General features: G+C 43.7%; 1 protein-coding gene across 1 annotated transcript in view; it reads right to left on the bottom strand.

Annotated features, from left to right (window-relative positions):
• Positions 1-24,450, bottom strand: part of LOC115321035 (venom metalloproteinase antarease-like TtrivMP_A) — a 104,796-nt gene that overhangs the window by 71,935 nt on the left and 8,411 nt on the right. Inside the window, exons 2-6 of the mRNA XM_040215744.1 lie at positions 20,863-21,038; positions 20,268-20,360; positions 13,803-13,929; positions 10,112-10,150; positions 9,899-10,017 (exon numbers count right to left, since the gene is read on the bottom strand). Coding sequence (XP_040071678.1) covers positions 9,899-10,017; positions 10,112-10,150; positions 13,803-13,929; positions 20,268-20,360; positions 20,863-21,038 — 554 coding nt within the window. The remainder of the gene's footprint in view (positions 1-9,898; positions 10,018-10,111; positions 10,151-13,802; positions 13,930-20,267; positions 20,361-20,862; positions 21,039-24,450) is intronic.

Here is a 24,450-nt window from a genome sequence, read left to right on the forward strand (position 1 = left end):
TCTTTTTAGACCCATCGCGGGGACCGCTATTTTCATAGCAAACGTCCTGTGCCATGAAGTCCCGCGGCACCACTGGCCTCCATGGTACGGGCTGCTGCCATTCCGCTGTGCCGCGGCTCTACAGACTCAAATAAATAACGACCAAAGAAAGACTGAAGGTCGTAAGGAGTCATAAGTATGGGTTTGTGGTTTGGCCGTTTTGTGACGAGTTATATGCTTTTGGACGAAGCCCGAAGTACCACATATTTTCCCGGCCATGCATTTCCCGGCAAATTTTGCTGGGAAACTAAAGTGTTATTTAGGCTACGTGACGTCGATTGATGTCACATGGCCTGACATAAAGCGATCTATACAACAAATCAGTTGTCCCGCTAGAGTAAGCAAGGAATTCGATATCTCTTCACTTGACGTCACGTGACATATACACTAATTCAGTTTCCTCGCTAAATTTAACAAAAAATTTCCTGTAACGTGACACCCCGTCGCGTGACCTCTACATGAACTCAGTTAAATCGCTAAATATGCCGAGGAAATCGATGTCACTTGTCCCAAACTCCTTCGTTCTCCTACCAAATTTAGCGACGAAATCGACGTCGCGTGCGCTGACGACAAGTGACTCATCAGTACAATTCGCCCAGTAGACCTAGGAGGAGAATCGACGCAAAGTGAGCTATACGCCTCGCAAGTGGGCTCATTTTCGTCTTCTGCGCATGAGAAAGGAAGTAGCGGTGACGTCAGAACGCCGAGCCCTGATTGGCTGATCGCGACCCCCTATCTCAGCGTCGTCTGCTCCTTTGGAACGTCGTCTGCTCGCAACGTCGTCTGCGTCTGTCTTATACGCCTCGCAAGTGGGCTCATTTTCGTCTTCTGCGCATGAGAAAGGAAGTAGCGGTGACGTCAGAACACCGAGCCCTGATTGGCTAATCGCGACCCCCTATCTGAGCATCGTCTGCTCCTTTGCAACGTCGTCTGCTCGCAACGTCGTCTGCGTCTGTCTTATACGCCTCGCAAGTGGGCTCATTTTCGTCTTCTGCGCATGAGAAAGGAAGTAGCGGTGACGTCAGAACGCCGAGCCCTGATTGGCTAATCGCGACCCCCTATCTGAGCATCGTCTGCTCCTTTGCAACGTCGTCTGCTCGCAAAGTCGTCTGCGTCTGTCTTATACGCCTCGCAAGTGGGCTCATTTTCGTCTTCTGCGCATGAGAAAGGAAGTAGGGGTGACGTCAGAACGCCGAGCCCCGATTGGCTGATCGCGACCTCCTATCTGAGCGTCGTCTGCTTCTTCGCAACGTCGTCTGCTCGCAACGTCGTCTGCGGCTGTCTTACCGTTATTGCGACTTTCGAAAGTCAACGAGCTCGACTTCGCCTTTCAGTGAGGGCAGACGAAATAACTCGAGTGGTACGTTGTTTTTGTCTAACAACTAGCAGACGCGCATCAAGGAGGTAAGTCAAAGGACTCACTGGCGAGGTGTCCCGAGGCGCCGAGGTTTGTTTGCTAAGAACGGAGAGGTGAGGGTGGTTAGTGCCCCGCAAGTTCCCTCCCAAATATTTTTTCCCTGCTTTCGTGTGGGGCGAGACTACTCAGTTTTTAACGGCGTCGGCGGGTTTGCGCAGTTAACATTGTCTGCTTTACGTCTGCTAGTCAAAGCGAAGGCTGCTTTACCTTTCCAGCGTCTGTCGGAGATTCACCGCTTTTTTACCGGCGAGAGTCACCGTTGCCTCGGAAAACAAGGAGATGACAAGAGGAAGAGATTGACCTCTTAATCTAAAATGGAGGTTAGCGATCAAAGTATCAGACGGAAAGGTTTCACAAGGGTCGCGCGGGCATATTCCATTCAGCACGCCAGCCGGTCGTGGGCAGACGGTCGCCGAGTCAGAGTGCCTGCTAGGCCTATCTGCCGTGCTCGCTTGGTCGTTGTCGATGGAATCGTGGCCGTTGGAGCTTTTCCCGGGTGCTTGTGGATCCAGCGTTCTTGTTCGTCGTGGTCTGTTTCAAGTACTTTTTACTTTTTTCTTGCTGCTTGAAGTCGGGACGCGTGAGAAGCGCACGTAAAAAAAGAAACGTCCGTTGGTCGTCGCGACCGCGACGCTGTCGTAAGATTTGATCGTAAGAAGTGCGCTGTCGTAGGATTTCGTCGTAACCTGCGAAAAACTTACGAAAATTTCGTTTCGTTAATACGAATTTGTTCTCAAGTTTTGTCTTACGCATATTATTGGCGTAAGATCGTTTTGTGAACCTGGCCTCTGGCCTCTGCATTTTCGAAAGTCGCAGGAAAGGTAAGACAGATGCAGACGACGTTGCGAGCAGACGACTTTGCAAAGGAGCAGACGACGTTGCAACAGAGCAGACGACGCTCAGATAGGGGGTGGCGATCAGCCAATCGGGGCTCGGCGTTCTGACGTCACCGCTACCCCCGGCGCAAGAAGCAGACGAACTTGCCCTCGGCATACACCAGTTTAGTTTTCCCACTAAATGTTTCAGGGAAATTGACGTCGCGTGATGCACCTTGTTTCTCCCTCTATGATCCGGGAACTTATAAAAAGGCACTTTACTTTAGAAATGTCGGTTTAATGTCTTTTAAATATTGTTAACCAATCCCACCTTAATTGTTGCAATTCATGCAATATAGGACTTTAAAAAGAAAGGTCGTTCCCCACTTTTTGCTTCAAGTTTTGTTGTTTTGTTTTGATTGTTTTTTCGGGAGTAGTTTTTTTTCGTACATTCGGTTTCTTTCGTTGTCTTAAACAAATTTGCGTTTATTACGGTATGCTGAAGTATATAACACGCTGTCGTGTGATTTTTCAACCTCCTAGGACCATGAGTGGAACCATAATACTTGGAAGCCGGCAGGGTATTCAAAAGAAAAGGAAACGAAGGAAAAGTTGTGATTCCCAAAAAATGAAGTAGCCTCGCAGGAAGTTCACTGCGGGTTTTGTTCTCGGAAGTGATGACAAGCGCGGCTAGCTGAGCGGAACAGACGTAGGGCCTAAGGGACGTGAGAACAGCAAAGGGCGCAGGACCCCGACTCTCGCGCACGACAGGCATGGCGTAAGCGGCTTTCATACTTCGCCTAAAACACACCTCTTACAATTATTCCATTAAAACTAAGCTCATGGAGGAAACTATCCTAAAGCACATCGACTAAAAGCAAATCTTCCAGAGCACACCTCCCAAGTAACGCAACAGCTGAGCCCGTGAATCGCAGCCCACTTTGTGTTGTCTTAATTGCGTTTTTTTTATTGAAGCATTGCTGACACTGGATATCCTTAGGTTTTCTTAAAGTTTCGTAAAAACGGGATCGAGGGTTACTCTCTGAGTTTATCGACACATATCGGAAAAACAAAACTCTAGTTATGAGCCGTAATAATGAAGTCCCTCGCGCACAGACGCCTAAGTCTAACTGACATTAGCATATTCAGGAGTAGAATTCAAGCGTGACATGGCAGATGGCATGCTAGAACAGCCTTGTACGGCAAGTACATGCTTCCCGTACCTGTAAATTTTAGCGCGAAAGCAATACCCCCCCCCCCCAAAATAAAAATAAAATAACAACAGCAGATTGTATTGTTAGGAAGTTAACCAAGACTTCTTTTAAATATTTTTATATAACACTTGTATATGGCTTTATTCTCGAAGCAATAAAGAAAAACACAACCTGCTGGTATTAAAGCTTTTGTTTAAGTGGTTGGTTAATTCCTAATCAGAACTCCTAATAAGCGCGATTTTTTCCTAATGTTACCAATTAGATTGCAGTAATGCTCTTGCATAGCGTTTTCACCAACGTATCTTTGTTTGTTTCCGTATGTCTTAAATTTTACAAGATCATGATTGTCTTCAGATTTGAGAAATTTATGATATAAACTTTTTTATAGTAAATTTTTCTTTCAATAATTTCTGCGAAACCCATGGTTTCTTTGCTCTATTGCTAGGCTGTAAGAACTTATCAGGAAAGGATTAGTTATAAATGTCTTGGAAAGTTTCCAAACATGTTTCGTATGCAGCAGCTGGAGAATCATTGGCATAAACAGGGTCCCAGTTAGCGGTACCAATGAAGGTAATAATCGGCTGTGTCCTTTGCAACGTAATGTTACGTACTCTAAATCCTTCTTATTTGTATTTGCAACCTGAGAAGTGTGAGTTAATAACAAGATGGGAAAATGATCACTAATGCTGTAGCTAATTAAACCTGACGCATCAATATCTTCCTGGTTGCAGTCTGTAATGAAGTAAGGTAAGCCAGTTTCTGTTATTTTCGTTGCATCCGTTGTAACGCAATCGAAACCATTTGATTCGACTACAGAAATAGTTCATCGTGCATAGATGGCGTTTTTAAAATGTCACTATTAAAATCACCTCGCAAAAAGAGGGAATAATTATTGTCATTAACATAACTGAATAGTTTATCAAGCACAGAAAGCAGGATGTAAGCGTTTCCAGAGGGACCTCAATATAGCACACTGAAAACGTAGTTATGAATAAGTACTGACAGTAGTCAGAGAGTCATTCATTTCTGCAAAATCAGAAATTATGCAGCAATTCAAAGATGATTCCACAAGCATTGAAACACCTACCCCTCTACAAGCATTTCGTCGTATAATAAATGGTTGTCATTAGGCAAGACAAAGTTATTTGAATCGGAAGTATACCAGGTTTCGGAGAACATAAATAGGATAATTGAAAAACACATGGTTTCAAGAACTTCAATGTCATCAACTTTCGATAGCATGGAGCGTACATTCATGGGAAAAAAGGGTAACACAGATTGTTTTCGGTTACTTATAGAATTGATAGACTATTCAGTCTAAACGCATAGATTATATAAGGGAGAGCTTTGAATTCAAAAGAATATAAATGTGATGCTGCACGTTTTTTTTGTTTTTTTTTTCTACTTTTTATCGAATCAATTCAAGGTCGTCTTCGCTCTCGATCCTAACTGTTCGATCGCACGCAGCGTCGCACGAACGATGACGTCGCCGTCCTCCTGGAACACTTGAGAATGAGGGGAAGTGGCTTCGCTTGTCTGATTCTCGATTCGGTTAAGCTGCTCGAGAAGACAAAGTGAAGAGGTAAGGGAAGGAGAATTCTGACGTGACATCTCTTCTCGGCCTCGTCGACCGTCTCCAATCGCGCACTTTTCCAAAAAAAATACGGCCATCCGTTATAAATATTGCTGTATGAGTGATGTTTTTGGGCTTTTCAGCTTCTCACCTATCGCCCTAGCCTTGTTTTGTAAGTTCTAAATTTCCGTTCAGTATCCCATTAAGCGCATCTGTGTAAGCCACAAGTTCGTGACAAGTACTTAGAAGGGGCAGTTTTAGCGAGGCAGAACGCGACACTGCGAATAACACGGTATACACAGGTGTAGTGTACAGTATATTTGAATAGTTTTATAGAGCACTAGATAAAAAACCAAATGTTACTCATGGCATCAATATAAAGTTCAGGCATAGTGTTACCAAAAGATGCCGGGGGCACGGTAACAATCCTCTCAGGCGCTCAAAACTATCGTTCATGGGTGAAGCGCTTGCAATTTCTTACCGTAGGGTAACATGTGTGACAGCCTATTAAAAGCCATGACGCAGGTTGATAACATGTTGCAATGCCCTAAAACAGCGACAGTGAGTTTCAGCCACTGAAAACGCAAAATCTATCGGAACGCTACCCTTCCGGAGCTTGACAGATACTTTGCGCGGCTCACTTTTTACAGCACTTTGACCAGGTACAGTGCAAACACCACGATATGTTCCTCAGCCTCAAGAATATTTTGCAACACACAATAACGTGGCCGACACCCAAAAAGCGCTCCACAACGTTTAAGAATTACCACGAAACTCAGATTTACGCAGCATTTAAAAATTAACATGCTCGTTTCCTTAACGAAGTCAACATCTCCTTCACTTGTGATATGCTCCTCCCCTGATCGCGTCGCATTTCTCAGTCAAATAAAATAATTTAAACAGACTGACGGGCGTCGGCGATCAGTGTCCGATCTCTGCCTGTGCCCGCCATCCCGCTGCGGGCTGGTGGCTAGTAATTTAACCAGCTTTCACGCTTCGCTATAATTTCTGGACAATGCAATGAGGCAAGTAGGCTTTTTTAAATTACCTTTTTTTGGAAAAAATATGGTTTCGTCGATGGTTTACCACTCCCCTCTAACGTGTAATGGCAGCGAAGGAAATGTGTCGCGGGGAATCGCAAAAGTGAGACGTGACGTTCGCGCAATGACCTGGTTTCGTTTGTCTCCGTTTAACATCGCAGTGTTGAAAACGAGAAGACTGAGCGACTGTGTTCCAAACGCGTTGCCTTAGCTGCGTGGGAAGCCGGCTTCGGCAATAAATACAGTTCGTAAAAAGCTCACGTAATGTTTTCATTTGTTAAAAAGCTCTTGCGATGGCTCAGCACACCCCGGTGAAGAGGGGCGGGGGCAGGGGGGGGGGGGGGGACGTCAGATGTGCAAGGTGTTTGACTATCCAAAAAATACGCTAGTTCTTTATAGTTGAATCGCGGCAGTGTTCCGCGCAAAAATCGACAGTATCTGTAGCGACCTGTAGTCCTCTTTAAGCCTTACTGAGCTCGATTCACTCGATTCAGAGCCACCGAACCCTAGAAAAAAGGGTAGCCATACTCCTCCCTGAAAGGAGGGACGCTCTTTTAACACATGTTCCTTTAGAAAGGGAGAAGCTTTCGTCCTAAAAGCAGGGTACCAAAGTTTCTTCGTCGTTTGCATCTCATTATGACGGCCCAAAATCGAGCAAATCGAGCTCAATAACCATAACGAGGACGATACGCCCATTGTACGGGGCGAGAGAAGCAGCAAATAAAAGCGCAGCACGAGTTCTCCGCAACCGGCATTCATTTACGAAGGCAGTTTTCCCCTAAGGAAAGAGACTTTCGTATCGAAAGCAGTTACTCTTCTCGTCGTCAGCACTGACGGAGACAACCGATACCCAGTTACTTCGCGCACTTTACGTCTTACCATTGCTACTCCTCGAACCGCCATTCCTTCGTCAACTGCTCATCACGGAGGAGTGGTAAATCATTCGCGGAATCAAACGCCGCTCTCCAAAGAGCAAATCCGATGCAGCTGTTGCAAGGTAACCAGAAATTACCGCGAGGTGTGAAATAAGGTTAAACCGCTTGCCACCAGATGGCAGGGTCGAGCAGAGTAATTGCAAGTAGCTAGGCTAGGTTGCGCTAGATACCGCCCAACTCATGTTCTACAAAAAAAAATATATTTTTATTTGCTCACGCTACCATGGCGCTTCGGGACCTTCGGGAACCTTTATTATGCAGACACGTAGATACATTGCGCATAACACTAGCATACTTGTGCGCACAAACACTACACACAGACATCAAAACAACGGCACACTATCCCGATCACTACTCACGAGGTCTGCGTTTCCGCCTTTAATACCAGTCGTTTCCAAGGTACGTATTTCATCGGTGACCACATCAGCAATAACTAACATTTCAATAATGTTGATTCTTTTCGAGCAATGTAATACCTCTGAAAGTATTTCGAACGGCTCAGGGGATGAATCTCTTAGTAAAAAGTAAATGGTCATGCCGTAATTATTTGAAAGCCAATAAATCAAGCCGTCCAAATCCGGCTCCAAGCAATGTGTTTACTTCCCCGCACGGCACGTCGTAGTCAGCATTTCTATTGTAGCGTTTGTTTGTTTTTTATTCGTGCTTTTCTTGTTAGTCTTGAATTAATCTGTGTAGAGGGGGCACTCAAATAAGAAGCGAAGCTTCACGGGCAGAGAAATCACTTTTCGATCATCCTGAATGCAGTCAAAGCCGCGACTTGCGGCAGGTTTTAAGTGTACGGAGCTAGGCAGTGGCCAGCTCGAAAACTTCTAGCGCTCATCCCAGCACGCCACTTCGAAGTCAGTTTCTCCATGAACCATAGAATACTTAAAGAAGGAAACGAAGAATAGTTTCGTTTTGTCGACTTTAATTACCATTTTTTAATGTTTAAGTTCTAAACTGTAAATATACGTACTTTCCGTCATATTTTCATACTGTTCAATCCTTCCCCCAGAGCGCAATCGCTCTCGGGGAGAAGACAACAGGACGTCGCAGACGACAGTGTTACGGTTCAGACCACCGTTACTACCGACTATCCGCAAGTCGATCCATTGCATCGTAATCCTTTAAGCGGTCTTAAACTCTTGAATGTAAATCGAAATGTAAACCTGGGACACCCCGCCCTTCCTTAATCACGGCCCGACCGGCGGTGTCCATGACCGACAGTTTACGTCATCTCATTGTGTTGTTACACCACTGATACGCGAACACACCGTCACATCGGCGATATTTCCAGTCTTCTGTTCACAACGCACAACAAAGCCATCACGATATTGCCGCTACGTTGCTGACATGCGGAAATACAGAACCACGTTGATTGCCGGTTGGCACCCGGCATCGGAAAACAGAGCCGAACTCAACACAGAAGGCACCCAGGCACCCGGCAGCAACGTTTTGCGTGGTCCGCGTGAATCCGCACCCACGTGTTTTCCGCAATCCGAAATGCTCTTAGCCCAGTGTGCGTAGCGCCGCTGGCACTGCTCCGGAACTTCGCTGTTTCAAGAGGCATCGTTTGCCCGTTTGATAAAATTAGTGGTAAAGACGTTAATGCAACCGAAATATTCTGCACATTTGGACTGGGAGACGGAATTACAGGTGGCCTTCGCTGCCCGCTGAAGCTCAATCAACTCAACAACATTTAATAAACAGCGTGCGCAACGTGCTCGAGAAACGAACCGCAAGAAGATGAAGTGGCAGGTCAGAACCCTTCTCCCGTCTGCCTGCAAAAGAAGAAAAACGTCTCGTTCCCCCCTTCTTCTCGTGTCTGCTTGGGGGCGCGTCGGTAGAAGGGAGGAAAGTTCGGCGTTGCTACCTTTTTGCTCCTTTTTTTTTTCTTAGAGTGCATATCACGATACGGACGAGGGCGGAAGCTTGTTCCCCTCGTTTTTTCCAGTGACAAACGTTGCTTCATTTCTTACGGAGCATCTGGGACAAGGGCCCCCCTTGTCCCTCCCTTTATGAAGGAATATGTAGACTTTTTTTCATTTTTCTCTCAAGAATGAAGTTATCACAGTTCTTCGCGCGAAAGTGCGTTTTTGCCTAAAAATATGGACCCTTCAAAAGCAAGCAGCCAGGGTAAAGCCAAACTTTACCTTCTTTGAACAAAGTCTAAATATGTCGGACCTTGCTATTAAAACCAATGTTTGGATTCACTCCGGGTAATTTGTCTGCCATCTGGCATCTTTAAGCCTAACTTGCGAAACAAGTGCCAGGTTTAAGCTTAACTCCCGGTTCTTCGGGTCATACGCATGGCATTTTTAGATCAAGTCTGGCACTTCGGCAATTAAGTGGCGAGGCGAAGAAACGCTATAGAAACGCGAGAGAGAATTATGGCACATACTAACGCCTTGGAGCAAAGCCGTATTAGATCAAATTGAGGCCCCTAAAATTGCAAAGCTTATGCCAAGTTAGGAGTTTCTTTGACCTGTTACCTGAGGAAGTAGGTTAACTGTTTTGTCTTTCGACGTATTTTTATCTTAGTTGAATGATTTCGAACATCATTATTTATATGCTAACGTACGCCGCGGTGTACGACGTTATTCGGAAGAAATAATTTATTTATTTCAAGTGTTCGTTTTTTTGTTAATCCTTGGTAGAACATTTTGTATGCCAGTATAAGATATGTCTATCAGACTAACTAGGTACACAAAAAACTGAATACGACGTTTTTTTTTGTTTCTTTTCATAAGATACGCTTTGGGAAACCATTTGCAAGGGCGATATACGTATAACATAAAATCGCATCTGAACATTGCCGGTCGTTATAGGTGTCTGACGCAAGATTTATAAAGAATGATAACTCACCGCAGTTAGCAGGGCAATTAAATACCTGAACAGGTTGGGGAAATTTATGCCATAGACAGAATCTACCAATATAAATAGTTCACAGGTTACAAGGGGAACGGATGCAGCTTGTCGACTTTCTGTATAGAAAAATAAATTAATGTGAATGACAGTCTGCATCAATTTGAATAGTGCTTGAGCAAAATTCTCACATGATACGAAGATCATGCTTACCTAACAGGCGCAATTTAGATGCATTTTTAACTGCTCTATCTGAAACGAAACAAGATTTACAACACAAAATCATTGAAATGCTTAATCACCTTGTATATTTTTTTTTACAAAGGTTTGCACCCGTTGCATAGTCCGCAGGTGAAAAAACAGTCAATTGTTGTTTTCTTTTGATAGTTCACACCTTAAGCACATGCCGCACCCAGGTTACAGTGAGCAAGCGAGAATCTGTCATACCAAACCCACCTTGACAAGGGCCTGCTTAGTTAACTGAGAAAGTTGCTCGTGTGAGACATGAATTATCATTCACGTACGCTGTCATTGATAAAATCCGTCACTTATCGTCCTAATGAACAATCTAAGAAAATCCCTACCTCCGCACCTAATGACTGCTCTCACCGCATAGAATTTGTAATTTTCCATATATGTTAGCTCAAGGACTATATTGCGAGATATACATCCTGAACACCTCACTCTTTTTGCGTGTACAGCATCGCGTGGCTTTGACGGCACGGCCTGCTGTCGTCACTGCGTATGTCCAGGCGTGCTGTTTCTGTGCGCGTGTTGTGCACACACCTGGTGAGGAAAACGCGAACTCGCGCGTTACCACCGTTTTTTTTAAATATTTTTTAAAGTATCAAATAACGTTATTTCGAAGCATGGCAAAACAAATAATGTTTTTGCGAATAAATGCAAACAATGTTAAAGTGTTTTGCATTTAGTCGCGTCAGTTAATCAGTTGATGAGTTTGGTTTTTGTTCATACTTTAGATTAGTTATAACACAATGGACGGAATAGTTTGCTATATTGCGTACACCATTATTTTCTAACGGCTAGGAAAGCGTTTACTCATGATTGCATGTCGCAGTCGATGGGGGTTAAAATTGCTCAACTGAGAATATTTTTGTGATACTTGGGTAATCAAGAAATAATTTGCGGTATGGACCGTTTTAATCATTTATTCATTCATTCGTTTTGAGTGGCCCACAAATAGCATGCCGCTGTTTAGTGGTGCACTTTCCAGATTAGTACGTAACAGCAGAACAAAAATATGTATAGGAAAAGAAACTTTAGAACAACCCAATATAATAAACAGAATTTCTAAATATACGCGCGTCATCAAAAATATCAACGCTACTATTCGCCGCAATTTGTTCACAATGGTTAGAGGTTATTTGTAGCCCTGTCAAAGGTTTTGCTTTATGCGAATCAGAAGGATAAAACATTAAAAGCAATCTGAAAAAAATTCGAGGAACGCGTAAGTAAATTCATATAAATGATACCGTAGCCTCCTATATACTGACAAATCCTGGTAGATCGTCACGAGAAGCGGTTGCCGAAATGGAAAAGATGGAGGGGCAGACAACGGATGGGAGGAGAGCCACGTGACTGGCGCCCCGCTTCGGCGAGACGCCAAAACACGATTCTTCCGAGCGAACAAGTGTGTTTCGGGTCCTCGCCACTACAAAAGCTGCGCGCTGACGCTCAGTTTCCCCTAGAAATGGCTCTTTGATGCTCTGTGCTACCAGATCTTTACGCTCCAAATCTGCGGCCGAGCACTTTATGGCTGCGTCGTCGAACTGCCAGGCTTTGTGAGTATAAAGGAGGCTATGGCAATAAAGTTGGATCTATTATTCAATTCACGACTTTGTGCAGAATCTTCAAATCACGTCTCACTCTTCTGCTATGCAAATATCCAGTTGCATCAGTCTCATATTCTGATATAACTGTATTATTACCAAAAAAGTGGCAATCATAAATTACACGAAATAATGTTTTTGTTAACATGCTCGATGATACATGATTTTGAAACTACAATACAATTTCACACCACGGAGGCGTATTCAATATGACTACGCACGAGTGAGCAAAACATACATAAAAAGCAAAGTGAATTCGAAAAATTGTGTGTTACTCGTATAATGGGGTCCCAAGAAATTGAAGGGTGCATCCGTTATAGCGATGAAAGGTGATTGAAATTAAATATTGGATCTATATGCACTCTTAGATCTCGGATCACGAAAACGCAAGTAATAGCTTTGTCGTCTAAGGTATAAGTAAAGCTCACAGTATCACGCTTTCTCAAAATGACATTATTTTTGTCTTCGTTTTGTTCAAAACAAGGCCATTCAGAGACAATACGCCGAAATTGAATTCACATCACGCTGTAGACACTCGCAGTCCTTTACCGTATTTACCGCACTAAACAGCTTAATGTCGGCAGCAAATAACAGTATTTGCGCGTGTTTAATTGCGGAAGATATATCATTTACGAAGATTAAAAAAAAAAGAAAAGGACCAAGATTGCTCCTTTGTGGAACGCCAAAAGTAGATAAAAAAGGCGCAGATAAGCAGCTCGACATTCGCAAAATGTTTACCCAATGAGATAAATAAGTCTCAAACAACCAAGAGTACTTAGAACACAGACCGTAGTTGCAGAGCTGTTTCAGAATTGGGTGATGATTTACTTTACTGAATGCTTTAGTCATATCGAAGTACACGGCATCTGCTTGGCTTTGGCTATGTACAAATGCTGCGTAGATCTGCCTTTCATAAAACCTTGTTCTGGTATTATATTCTGACAAAAGTATGCAGAAAAGTGAGTATACAAAACAATTTCGAAAACTTTTGATAAACTACAATGTAGAGAGACAGGCCGATAATTATTATTTGTCGAACGGTCGCCCGATTTATGCAACGGAACTACAACATTGAAACATATAATGCATGAATTGAAACATGTACTGCATGAAGGGCAACAAAATAGATATAAGTATATTCTGATATTGTAACATAAAATGTTTTATTGTTTAGCGGCAGGGCTGGGCAGAGCTACTCCAAAAGGTATTTTGGAATACAATCACTGATATGATATATTTTACGGCCAAAATAAAGATACCGAGATATATATTTTTTATGTAACATGGATATTCTTAAAACACTTTTGCGGAAACGGCAGGAAACTACTATATATTACTGAGATACAGGTGCATACATAATGTGCAATCAAATGGCTAGGGCGGCCTGACCTCCCGTTTAGGGTGGGACAGTCCCGTTTTAAAGGCTAATTTCTTCCATCCCGTTATTTTGTCCAGGTATACATTTGCCTCCAGTTTTTTGTGGGGAGGTACATAGTTTGGAAATCAGTACCAATCGAGTTCAAGGGAACGTAAAGAATGTTTACTCGCCAAAGGTGTATTTTTATGAAAATAAACGTCTCGCGTAAATGTTGACTCCAGTCAAATACATTGTCACCTCTTTTTGTGGTTTCCCATGGCAGACAATTTTGGGTCACATAGAAGTGTATACAAGACTACTTTTTTATTTCGAGGTACCTAAAACCGGCATACTATTCCTGCGCAATCAACAAACCTAAGAGCGGCATACTATTCCTACGCAACCAACAATGGTACCTCTCTTTCACTACTGAGATACAAATACATTTTTGAAATGCAACTCGGTACTAATATACATATACTTAAAATATATCTGAGACACAACTTCGATGCATTTATATCGCGCTACCGCCCAGCCCTATTTTACGGTAAAAACCTGTTCGGAGAGCTTAATAGCGTTATCCAATTTGGAAGTAGATTAACGAGCCATGAAAGCTGAAATATTCGAGACATTGTAATGATGCAGTTGTCTGTGCCGTTTATACATGTCCTGTTAGCGAAAAATTCGTGATGCATACCACTGTATGAATTCATTCCCAAAGGAGGCAGTTCAATCCGTGAAATCTTATGGGGTATTCCTTTCCCAGACATTCGTTGCATCATAGGCCAGGGCTCAATTTTCAAATCTTCAGTAAGTACTCCCTCCTAAGAAATTAAACATTTATCAGACCTTTGATGTAATTCTGACTATCATAACTTTTTATAGCTCGATATATTAAGAGCGTTAGATCACTCGTCCTGCAATGTACGGACTTGCTCTCGCTACTCGGATACTCTAATTGAATACTATTTCTGATTACTCATCCTTAATATTGAAGTATTAGTAGGTACTTTCGAGAGACTAAATCAACTTCTTTACTCGTTAGAAGTTGCTCCAGTGGAGTTGCGACCTTCTCTAAAAGTAAATGAACACCAATCTCATGTTTTGATCTCAACATAATCTATTCACTTTTAAGCTGACAGTGTGGTGGGGGCTACGCACTTTCCAAACCTGTCAACCACCTTCTTTTCATCACCTGAACCCGCTCTTTTCGCCTGGATATGGGCTAAAGAGAGATCAGATGTTGAAAGTTACACGTATTACTGGGCCGTCGTGAGCGTAAGTTCCATGGCAGTGTCAACATAAAGCACGTAGCCAGTCCTTTTTTTTTATACTCGTGTATGCCTTCTTTTTTTTAATAATATACGTTCGTGTTTACATCTGTCCGAACTGTGGGCACCTTCTCATGCTAAGCAGTGACAAAATATTCACACATCCAGTAAAGTTCCATGTTCCGAAAACATATTAATGTGCGACACAAAAATACAAAACAAGACATTCAAACACACAGCTATATAGACCAACACGCGCCTTTGACGTCAAGCCGCTGCCCTGGCACTGTAGGTGGTGCGGCGCACACGCGGCCGCTTCAGTTCACTCGAATCTGGTTTCAGCTCACGCGTAGTGCCTCCACCTGGCGGATATGTTTGCTAACACTGTGTTCGTCTATGCCAGGGGTGGCCAGGCAGACCCAGCCTAAGAGCCGCAAACAAAACCACTAAACTTTCACGAGCTGTGAGAGGGGGGCAAACTTTTGTCCAGAGCAATAAACGAAACTCGAACTACTTTTAATTTATGCGAGTCAAATGTAGTTCAACGGCGCGTAAGGCAGCGGTAGTAAAAGACAACCAAACCGCAACCTGTGTTTCGAATTAAAATGCGTTCCATTTTTCTTTTTTGGGAAGTGGTCGTGTAGCCTGGAGGGAAGTGGGGGAGGGGGGGGGGGGTGTAGGCGAGGGAGCCGCAAGCCGCACTATGACACGCGAAGAGCCGCATGCGACTCATGAGCCGCAGCTTGGCCACACCGTGTATATACCTCGCCCAAAATGGGGATATACAGGGGATATAAAAATGTGATTTTTGAAACAACCTGTCTCGTATAAACTTAGTTATGTTTATTTTCCATAAAGAGTAACATAAATCAATGTGATATTCCAAAAATAAGTAATGAGTCTGTGTACGCATGTATGTAAACGATTATCACGATCTGATGTGCGTCTTGCGCCTCTTCACTTGCGGTTTCGTCCTCTCTCACAGAGATACAGAATTTTGCTTAAGGTCATAGGAAACACACCACGAAATAGTAGTGGGAATTCTTGTTAGGGTCATCCCTTTCGTAATGCTTCGATTTTGCATATGGTTTATATAGGGTCTTCCAAGTACCGAGGATCGATCTAAAACGGGCCGTAAAAATTGGCGCCATCACGTAGCAATCTAAACTTTTTGTCCAAGGTGCATTGCACAGGTACGTTTTATCTTGTAGTCTTCCAAAGCCTAGCTCATTTTGGGTAGAAAATAGGGCCCAATATTTGCCAGGGTCAACGAGGGACGGCGACGCAGACATCCGGGTCGAGTGGCGGGGCGCGTTTGGCACCGATATTGTTAGATGGTGCAACCTCTTCATCCAGACTGCTCGCGACAGCCGTGGTTCATTAAACTGAACAAAATATTTTTGTAATGTACCTTTGGTATAAAACTGAACGTGGACATTGGTGCTAAAACTTGAAGTAAGAAAAATTAAAAAAAAGACGCGGTTCCATAACACTGGAGCCAACAACGATCTTGCTGCCGACGTGTGCTTGTCGCAGCTGCTTTCGTGCGCTGGTTGGCTACACGTTCCGACGCCGCTCCCGACGACATATATCAATATGTGCGCCAAACGCACCCCGCCACTCGACTCGCTTGTCCGCGTCGGAGTCCGCCGTTTACGCTGGCACGTTTTCTTGCCCTATTTTTTACAAAAAGGGGGCTACGTTTTGCAATATTGCATGATAAAACCGACTTGTGAAATAGATCCGTGACAAAAAGTTTAGATTGCTACGTGCAGGCGCCGATTTTTGCCATTTATTTTAGATCGAGCTTGGCTATTCCAAACGCCCTACATATATTTTTCTGTAGTAACGTGAGAGTACCAACCAAGATTACACACCGAAGATCAAATAGATGTAAGTTTGCGATGACCAAAAGCGGCATTTTACTCGCAAGTTATTTCAAAACTATAAATAGTATTGCTTAAAGACTGTCAGAAGTGCAAATCAAAGGGAGCATAGGTGATTTAGGATAGTGAAATGAATGAAATTGTCGTGAAAGTACAAGATAGACCAGCGTAAAATGCATCATAATCAAAGCCCTAATACAATAAAAATGAAATCCTTGTTTTAGGGTTCAAATCTCTGGGTGGTGCTAGCGGAACGCTAATAAAACCTTTCAGCCTTTTCACTCTGGTGAAGAAAGAAGAGCAGCGGAGCTGTACTATGTGCCGCCATATATAAGCGACGGCGGCAACCAGACAACCGGAAAGGCAGTTGTCTGGTGGCCGCCGTCGCTCATAGATGACGGTAGCTGTCCAGAGTGTTGTGTCGAGATTTACTTGTCCACGGACACGAAACTGGGGAAACTAGCCCTTAACAGCTCCGCTGTAAAACACAGAAATCAGAAATAGACAACCGCTGGGGTAACAACTATATTGAAGACTTCCTCCTTCACTAGTATCAGTATTCACAACCGGATTTGAAGCCATCTCCTTCCTTATTTAGAAACTGGACTGAAGCCTTCTCACTCCACTTCTACCATTATTTACAAACACGGAGCTTCTTGGTGTCCTTCAGTACCCACGCAGAAACAGTGTTTCTCTCTGGTTTGACCAGTTAATTTTCTTTACCATAGATGGATGATGCCTTAAGGATTTCACGCGGAAGTTTTCCTGTGTTTCTTTCCGGGACCGTCATGTTTTGAAAACTTGCTGTGCACCAGAATTCGCGGCAGTGGACTGGTAGATGACTCCCTGCTGATACATTCCTTAATGAAGCAGCAGGTTCTTTTGTCCGGCCATTTTTGCAACGACCGGATTGGCCTATGCAACATCGACCTCGCGTAATGGGATGTTATATATGGCTCTTTTTTCACACGACGCCCACTTTGTCCAGTGTGCAATGCCAGGAACATCTCCTTGATAGTGCTCAGCTGGCACCCCCCAATAATATGAACCAGCTAGCACAGCTTTTAAGACAAACATCCGAGAAAGGGCAAAAGACGAAGGACAACAAAACACAGTCTAAAAATTAGGTTGAACCTTCACCAGCTCGTTTGTGACCTAACTTTTTGTTCGTTAGCACATCTCCAACCAGCACTACGGTTCAAATATTTGATAACCAGGTTGCGCGCTTTTATACTTTCTTTTTAGAGCGCAGCTCCTAGGCGCCCGGTTCCGGCTTGAGCGGCGTCGCTGTCGCCGTCGCCGTCAGCGTAACCGCATGTTGCATTACGGAACACTTCCCATAATGACGTCACACGTGACGCCACGAGGGTCACTAGGGTCACGAGTGACGTCACGATTGACGCTACGAAGGTCACTCGTGAAGGTCACGACCTTCACATTAAAGGTCACGTGAAGGACATTCACGAGGCTTCACAAGTGACGTCACGAGGGAGGAGAGAGGGAGGGGGAGGGAAGAGAAGGGGAGGAGGGGGAGGAGGAAGGAACGAGGAGGGGAGGGGCATGAGAGGAGGAAGGGGGAGGAGGGTAAAGGAGGGGGAGTGGGAGGAGGAGAGGGTGCGGAACAGGAGGATTGGCAGACCCTCCTCCCCGTATCCTCCCCTCCTCGTCCTCAAGAGCTGCGCTCTAATTCGGTATTCCTGGGAATTGTAAACATCTTCCATTTTTTTTAAATGCATTCCCCTTCCCATTAAGAACAAGAGGAATAATTAGAGCAACTTAGTGACTAGGGCTTGCATTTTGCTTTTCTTGTTCTTATACATACATTGGGATCGCGCGACACCCGAAAGACGTCTTTCATTCCTCCTTGTTGGCAGCGCCACCGACGACAACGTCCACGTTTCATTGCATTGTGAAGCGGTCCCCACTTTGAGTTCTAATGTTGCCGCAGCGTTTTGGCCGCGTGTGCGCTTTCTCGCGGCTGTGCTTTTCGATCTCGCTCCGCGTTCTTGGCATTCGAAAAAACATATATGTCCACCGTTCTTTGTATGTTTGTTCACGCGATTCGAGCCACAGGAGTTTTTCGTTGCTCGAGTCCAATCGTGTGCCACAAAGTTGTAAGCGGCTACGACGGCAACACACCGCCAAGCAGTTTTGTCCACCTTTGCCGAAATACACCTCTGCGAAGCGCATGGCTATTCGGAGTTTCGGAAGTCAGTACGGGACGACATACATCAGTGCCAGTGATTGATAAAATCTACATGAAAAGTATTTTTCGCTCCTCTTATTATCAGATTGATCTCCTCTCGTTGATGGTTCGAGTAGACGTATTGGAATTGAGATCAGCGCGGCGGTTTTGGCAAGCGCAAGTGCGTTTTAGTTTCAAGTCTTGTGCAACACAAACGCCAGCTGCGGATCCAAAAGCTTTGTATGACGCTGTTCTTAGTAAAGCTGACATTTACTAAAAACAAAATCCGGCTGCTATAGAGGATATGTCTTTGCAAAATGCATCTGCTAGCAGTACAGCGGAGCTTCTTTCTTGTTGCAAATAAGTACATCGTAAATTACTATCGCGAATATCCGAAGTGAATTACTTTCAAAGCAGAGAAAAGGCTTTCATGTGCCGCACATTTATCAGTGAACTTAAGGTTTGAGCGTTTTCATTTGTACACGGTGAGGCACATCAAGAAGGGTACATCGACACTTTTTGTGAGTAATATGCAAATTATTTCAGTTGCGAGTTAAGATCAGAGGGGTACGTTGTTGAGCTCGTCGGTTCATCTTAGTTAAACATATAAAATAGCGCACAAAAGACAAGGACTAGGAGTATACAGGACAAGCGCTGACTTTCAACTAGTTTTTACTCGGGAAAAGCAAGCATATATCTACACACGACAGGCAAAGCAGCACCACATGAAAGTTGATTAATTTTGTGCACGATCATTCAAAAACCGAAACTCATTACTATGAAGTACAATAGAAGTGTCGCTGACTCATACCGTCCCACGTTTTTTGATTAAGGAAGCTTCCAATGGACCTTTTCCGAGAAGCGTTCTGCGCACGCGCGAGCGCCCGATGCCAAGCGGCGGAAGTCGGAACGAAAAATCGAGGAAATTTGGAAGGAGGCTGTATTTCAGCGAGTAGAACACGTAACTGCAGCATATATATAATTGTGTTACACAAAAAAAGAACGTCGACGGAAAGGAAAACACGACGTTTGGGTGGACGCCACGGATGCCTCTTTCAAGTCGCATTGAGCAGGCGCCGCTGCTCAGAGAGCGAAGAAACAGGTAGCGTAACTCCCATTATCGATTGGTAGCGCAAGTAGGTCACTTCCTCGATTTTTAGTTTGTGCAGCCACCGCCTGGTGCCGTCGGTATGTGGAAAAGGTCCATAGCTCCCGAGCGACCGTCTCTCGGCTTCTACCCAGAATCCATATCTGCTGAAACCGCGGAACGCAGCCACACGTGTTGCAATGTATTGGCAAACGCCAGCCATATTTATTCTTTCACTGATAATGCGTACCCCCACGCTCGGTCATTGATGCACCACGCCGTCTGTGCATCAATGACCGCACACAGGAGCACGCATTATCAGTAAAAAATAAATATGGCTCGTATTCCCCTATACATTGCAACACGTGTGGCTGCGTTCCGCGATTTTAGCAGATAAGGATTCTGGGTAGAAGCCGAGAGACGGTCACTCGAGAGCTATTGGAAACATTCTTTACAAAAAAAAAAAAGTGGTACGGCATGTGTCAGCGACACTTTTATTGTACTTCATAGTAATGACTTCCAGTTTTTGAATGATCGTGCACAAAATTAGTCAACTTTTATGTGGTGCTGCTCTGCTGTCGTGTGTTGCTTTTCCTGAGTAAAAACTAGTTGAAGGTTAGCGTTTGTCCTGTATACTTCTTGTCCTTGTCCTTTTTGCGCTATTTTATGTCTAACCGAGGTAAGATCATCATGTCATTACTCTATTACACATAATCTGAGACCATTATTTTACCAATGTAATGCCCTCTTCACCCTTGATCATTATGACTGCAGAAAACTTATTTCTGTCTTCGTATAAATTTTTCTCCAACTCGGTTCCATTTTTCTAAAAAAAGAAAAAAAGTGCAATGTTTATAATTTTAAACACCGAAACGATTCAGTCAGCAAATGTTTTCCTTTTTCCAGGTGGCGTATTTTCTTCCCAAAATATTCGCATATTGGGCTCCAAATTAAAAGACACGAGGAGTGGAATAACTCCAGTCAGTATTTTGATTCCGGCTCAAATCTAGCAAGTTTTCAGGAAGCACCAGCTTTGGCCCTCATTACAGCCATCGGCAGAACCACAGCAGTTGGGACATGAGGTATTATAAATACTGAGTGTACATGGCTGATATGATGCAACCAATGTATTTGTTCTAAGTGTAACTTTCGGCCGGTACATTTAGAATCTAAAAGCTGCGAATGCTGATATTGTGTGACTGTGTAAAAAAAATATTTGCGTACTTATCTATAAACTGCAGTTCTGAATTCTATTTTACTACTATTTCCAAATACAATGGTTTGTGAACAACAGCGCCAAAGAAATGAACTTTAGTTGTGCAACTTACCATTCTCGGAGTGACATTTCTCTCAGAAAAGCCACTAATAAAAAATCTTTCGGCTAATATTGAGGCTTTTTGCAGTTCAAGCTGCAAGTCATTGTTAACGAAAACTATCTGCTTCCCTCCTTCTGACCTTTCTTGAAGCAGTCTTGGGAACACAATATCTTCTTCTAGAGATACACCTAAGTAAAAGAAACGAAGAATCAATATGCATGTCTGTAATAATTCTTGCATTGACATGCGGCTTTCATCTCCATGCCGAAAAAATACACAATATCATAAAAAGATATGTATAAAATTTCATCCGTGTTGCGTGTGAAGGTGACTTGTAATCAAGCAATTATTTTATGAAACCTGTAATGTACACTAAATTAAGTCGACTTATTTTAAATTATTATCTAAACCGCTAACGTCTTTAAGCAAAACTACATGGCTCGCAGTATTATCTCGCATAAGAATTTTATCTACTTTTTTTTTGGCTTTCGCACAAATCAAATTGCAGAAACGATAGGTGTTATAGTCTATGAATGCGATAGTATTTATCGTGACACACACGGAAAGGTGTTCTGTCGCGACGGCCAAGAACTGGAGCACATTTATTTTATTTTTCAGGTTTGGGGGGTGCGCGGACAGTGGTACATATTTAGCAAGGAAAGGGAATCGGTGCATAGGTCACATGACGTCAGGTCACATGACATAAGTTTTTCTCCTAAATTTAGTGGGGAAACTGAATTCTTACATAAGTCATGACGTCAGTTTTTCAGCTAAATTAAGCGGGGAAACTTTTTTTCCGTTTGCAATAAACAGGATACCCATATAGCTGAAAGTAGCTTAATAGTGCTACCGCATTAAAAGAACACCTACATAATCTTTCTTGGGAATCTTGTGGTAACATGAGCCAAGATACCTCGGAAACAATTTTTGAGGAATCAGTACGACTCGATGTTGTAAAAAATTCTTGTAAAAAACACTAAAACGAAAAACAATTTTTTTAGCGAGTTTGAATAGGACCTTCCATCTTTTCTGAATTTTATGACAAAAGCGAAAATGATTTTGAAAATTTACACTGCAAGACTTTGTTTAAGGGAAAGAGGGGGGGGGAGTAGCCTTGCTGTACGCCCTACTTGGTGCTTAAAAGAGCTGTGCAACAGTTTCAGTGCCTTGCTTAAAGGGATACTTCAACGAAATTTGAAATATTCCCGTCGTGTTCAAAAATAGGTTGAATATGATCCAGAATATCCGTAAATGACAATCGCACGTTTGTATTTTGATCCTGGGGGCTGTATTTTTCGTTATAAACGGCCCACTCAGGCAAGCGCTCGGAGAAGGCCCAGCTTAGAGCACGTGACATCCAACGCAATCGTGACGTAGGTCGTCTCAAGACGAGCAAAGCTACGGCGAGGCTGACGTCGAGAGGATGGCCTAGTCGTTCCAGCCACCGAAGCGGCTGCTTTTGTACGAATTTTGAGTGGCGGGTTAATCTTCTATAATCTTCTAGGGGGACAATAGCAACCTCTGCGACGCACAAAAGGGATTCTCGGGAAGAGGGGAGTTCCTCCTTCCCGCCTTCTCTCGTCGTGGCCGAAGACGAGACAACCTCCGTCACTAGCTGTCAAGGTTCCTAGACGAGCATTACAAACGAGGCGTTAGCGACATCCACCAGGTGCTCTTTGCTAATCGTTTAATTCGTTTTAAAATTCCTTTTCGAGACTTTTTTAACAAGATATTGGTATGTTCCATGCGATACTGCTCTTTTGAACACATATAGACCAAAAAAATGAGCACCGAAATTTCGTTGTAGTATCCCTTTAAATAATTTGGAGAGTTCATATCTCAAACTTTCTGAAGTAAAAACAAAAAAAAAAACGCTTTTGCCTGCATGTTCTAGTTTTTATTTTAGAAATGAACAAAGATTGAGGTTTTCGGCACCTCTCAATTCCTTCACCATCTTCCGAGTCACGTGCGCCGTGACGTCAATGGGGGTCGCGCGGGGCTCCGGTGAAGCTCTCCCTCTGTAGAGCCATCAGCGAGGAGCGAGAACTCATCCACTAGCGACGGCGTGACCACGCGCTGGCTCAGCGCGAACAATATGGTGAAAGGAGGAAAGTCTCATCCGGGTCCGGCCATCCCCGTCCGGCTTTGCCCCCGTCCCCCTCCGGCTTCTGGAGGCTGTTTGCGGTAACACATAGAGCTGATGGTTTTGTGGACCTAGGATAGATGACGCCACTAAAACTACGTAGAATAAAAGTTTGGTCAATGATGCAAGGTTTTTGACGCATTTATATTTCTGTTGGAACGACAAGATTTATAGAAAAGTTACCTTTTATCGAGCAGGTATTCGCACAACTTGCTATCTTTCTTCAAGACACCCATTGACGCCGTGCCGCGTGGTTCTCATGGCTGCCACTAGCGGCTGCAGGTCGGGGAATATTCAAAATTTTGCCTCGTGATTACGCGGCGGAATCGCAACATTACGAAAAACGAAGGTGTGTTCCGTGTCCTTTGTGACAAAATTAACACTGTCAAAAGTAGAAGATTAGAATTCTTTCAGCGTTGAAATCGTTGCACAGCTCCTACAAATAACTACGTGTTTGGCACAATGTCTAGCCCACGGCGAAGCGCGAGGCGAGAGCTCTTTATTCTCTTCTTCTGCGAGCGGTACATATATGCAACGAGACTACAGAGCTATATAAGGGTCTGTGTCTCACACTACGCACCTTTTCTCGGCTTTCAAAGGACAAACAGAGGTGGTGGACGTGTGAAGAATTGTATGTAAAATGTATCTTCGTGCAATATTAGCATGTTAATTGACATTTTTTTTATGTTTTAGAAACAAATAATCGAGATATAGTCATTATTGTTTTCGGAAGTATCTCCATATTGCCTTTTCCTCATTGGTGTAAAACGATAACGAACATGGCTGCCGCCACTTGCGGAGTGTTTCAACGAGTGCAGCTCGTCAAGCTCGTCTGTTTTTAAGAGTGTGAGTCGTTTTGCTCTCATCGAAGAGTTTATAGGAAGATCTCCTCAACCAACGTTGTTCGCAAAAAAAAAAAAAAAAAAAAACTGTTAAAAAGCGCGTTTTCGAAAGCCCTGTGCGGGGGCTCTATTTTGTTGCGGGACTGGCGTCAGCTTAGCGTACCACGTCAAGTATGTTGCTTGATATGGTTTTAATCGTTCGTTTCAGCGTGTTGATTCCGAATAGAAATGTTGCTTCCCGTGAAAGCGGCCCCGCTGCTCTGTCAATCCTGCCACCGTCGTGGTGGCAACCATAGTGGAAATACTGAGAAGTTAACTACACAGGGAAAAATGTGCGAGCCGTTTCGCTGTAGGCAATTGTGTGGTCGGCTCGCATCAAGGTTGTTCAGGTTTGTTTCTGTCATTTCGCTTCAAATGAAAGTATCTCTCACGTTTTGCAGCGTGCCTCGCCTACCAAAGCTAATACGTTTAGGTCGCGTTTTAATTTTGCGCCATAACACTCACCCAACTTGCTCGCTGATGCCATGCCAAAAACTACGAAAAACACAAAAGCTGAAATGCCTACACATTTTGGTTTTTGCCTTTTCTTATTCGACTGGGTCGCTTTTTACCACT

The sequence above is a fragment of the Ixodes scapularis genome, unplaced genomic scaffold (genome assembly GCF_016920785.2).
Source record: "Ixodes scapularis isolate PalLabHiFi unplaced genomic scaffold, ASM1692078v2 PGA_scaffold11__112_contigs__length_91849675, whole genome shotgun sequence".
Lineage (NCBI taxonomy): Eukaryota > Metazoa > Arthropoda > Arachnida > Ixodida > Ixodidae > Ixodes > Ixodes scapularis.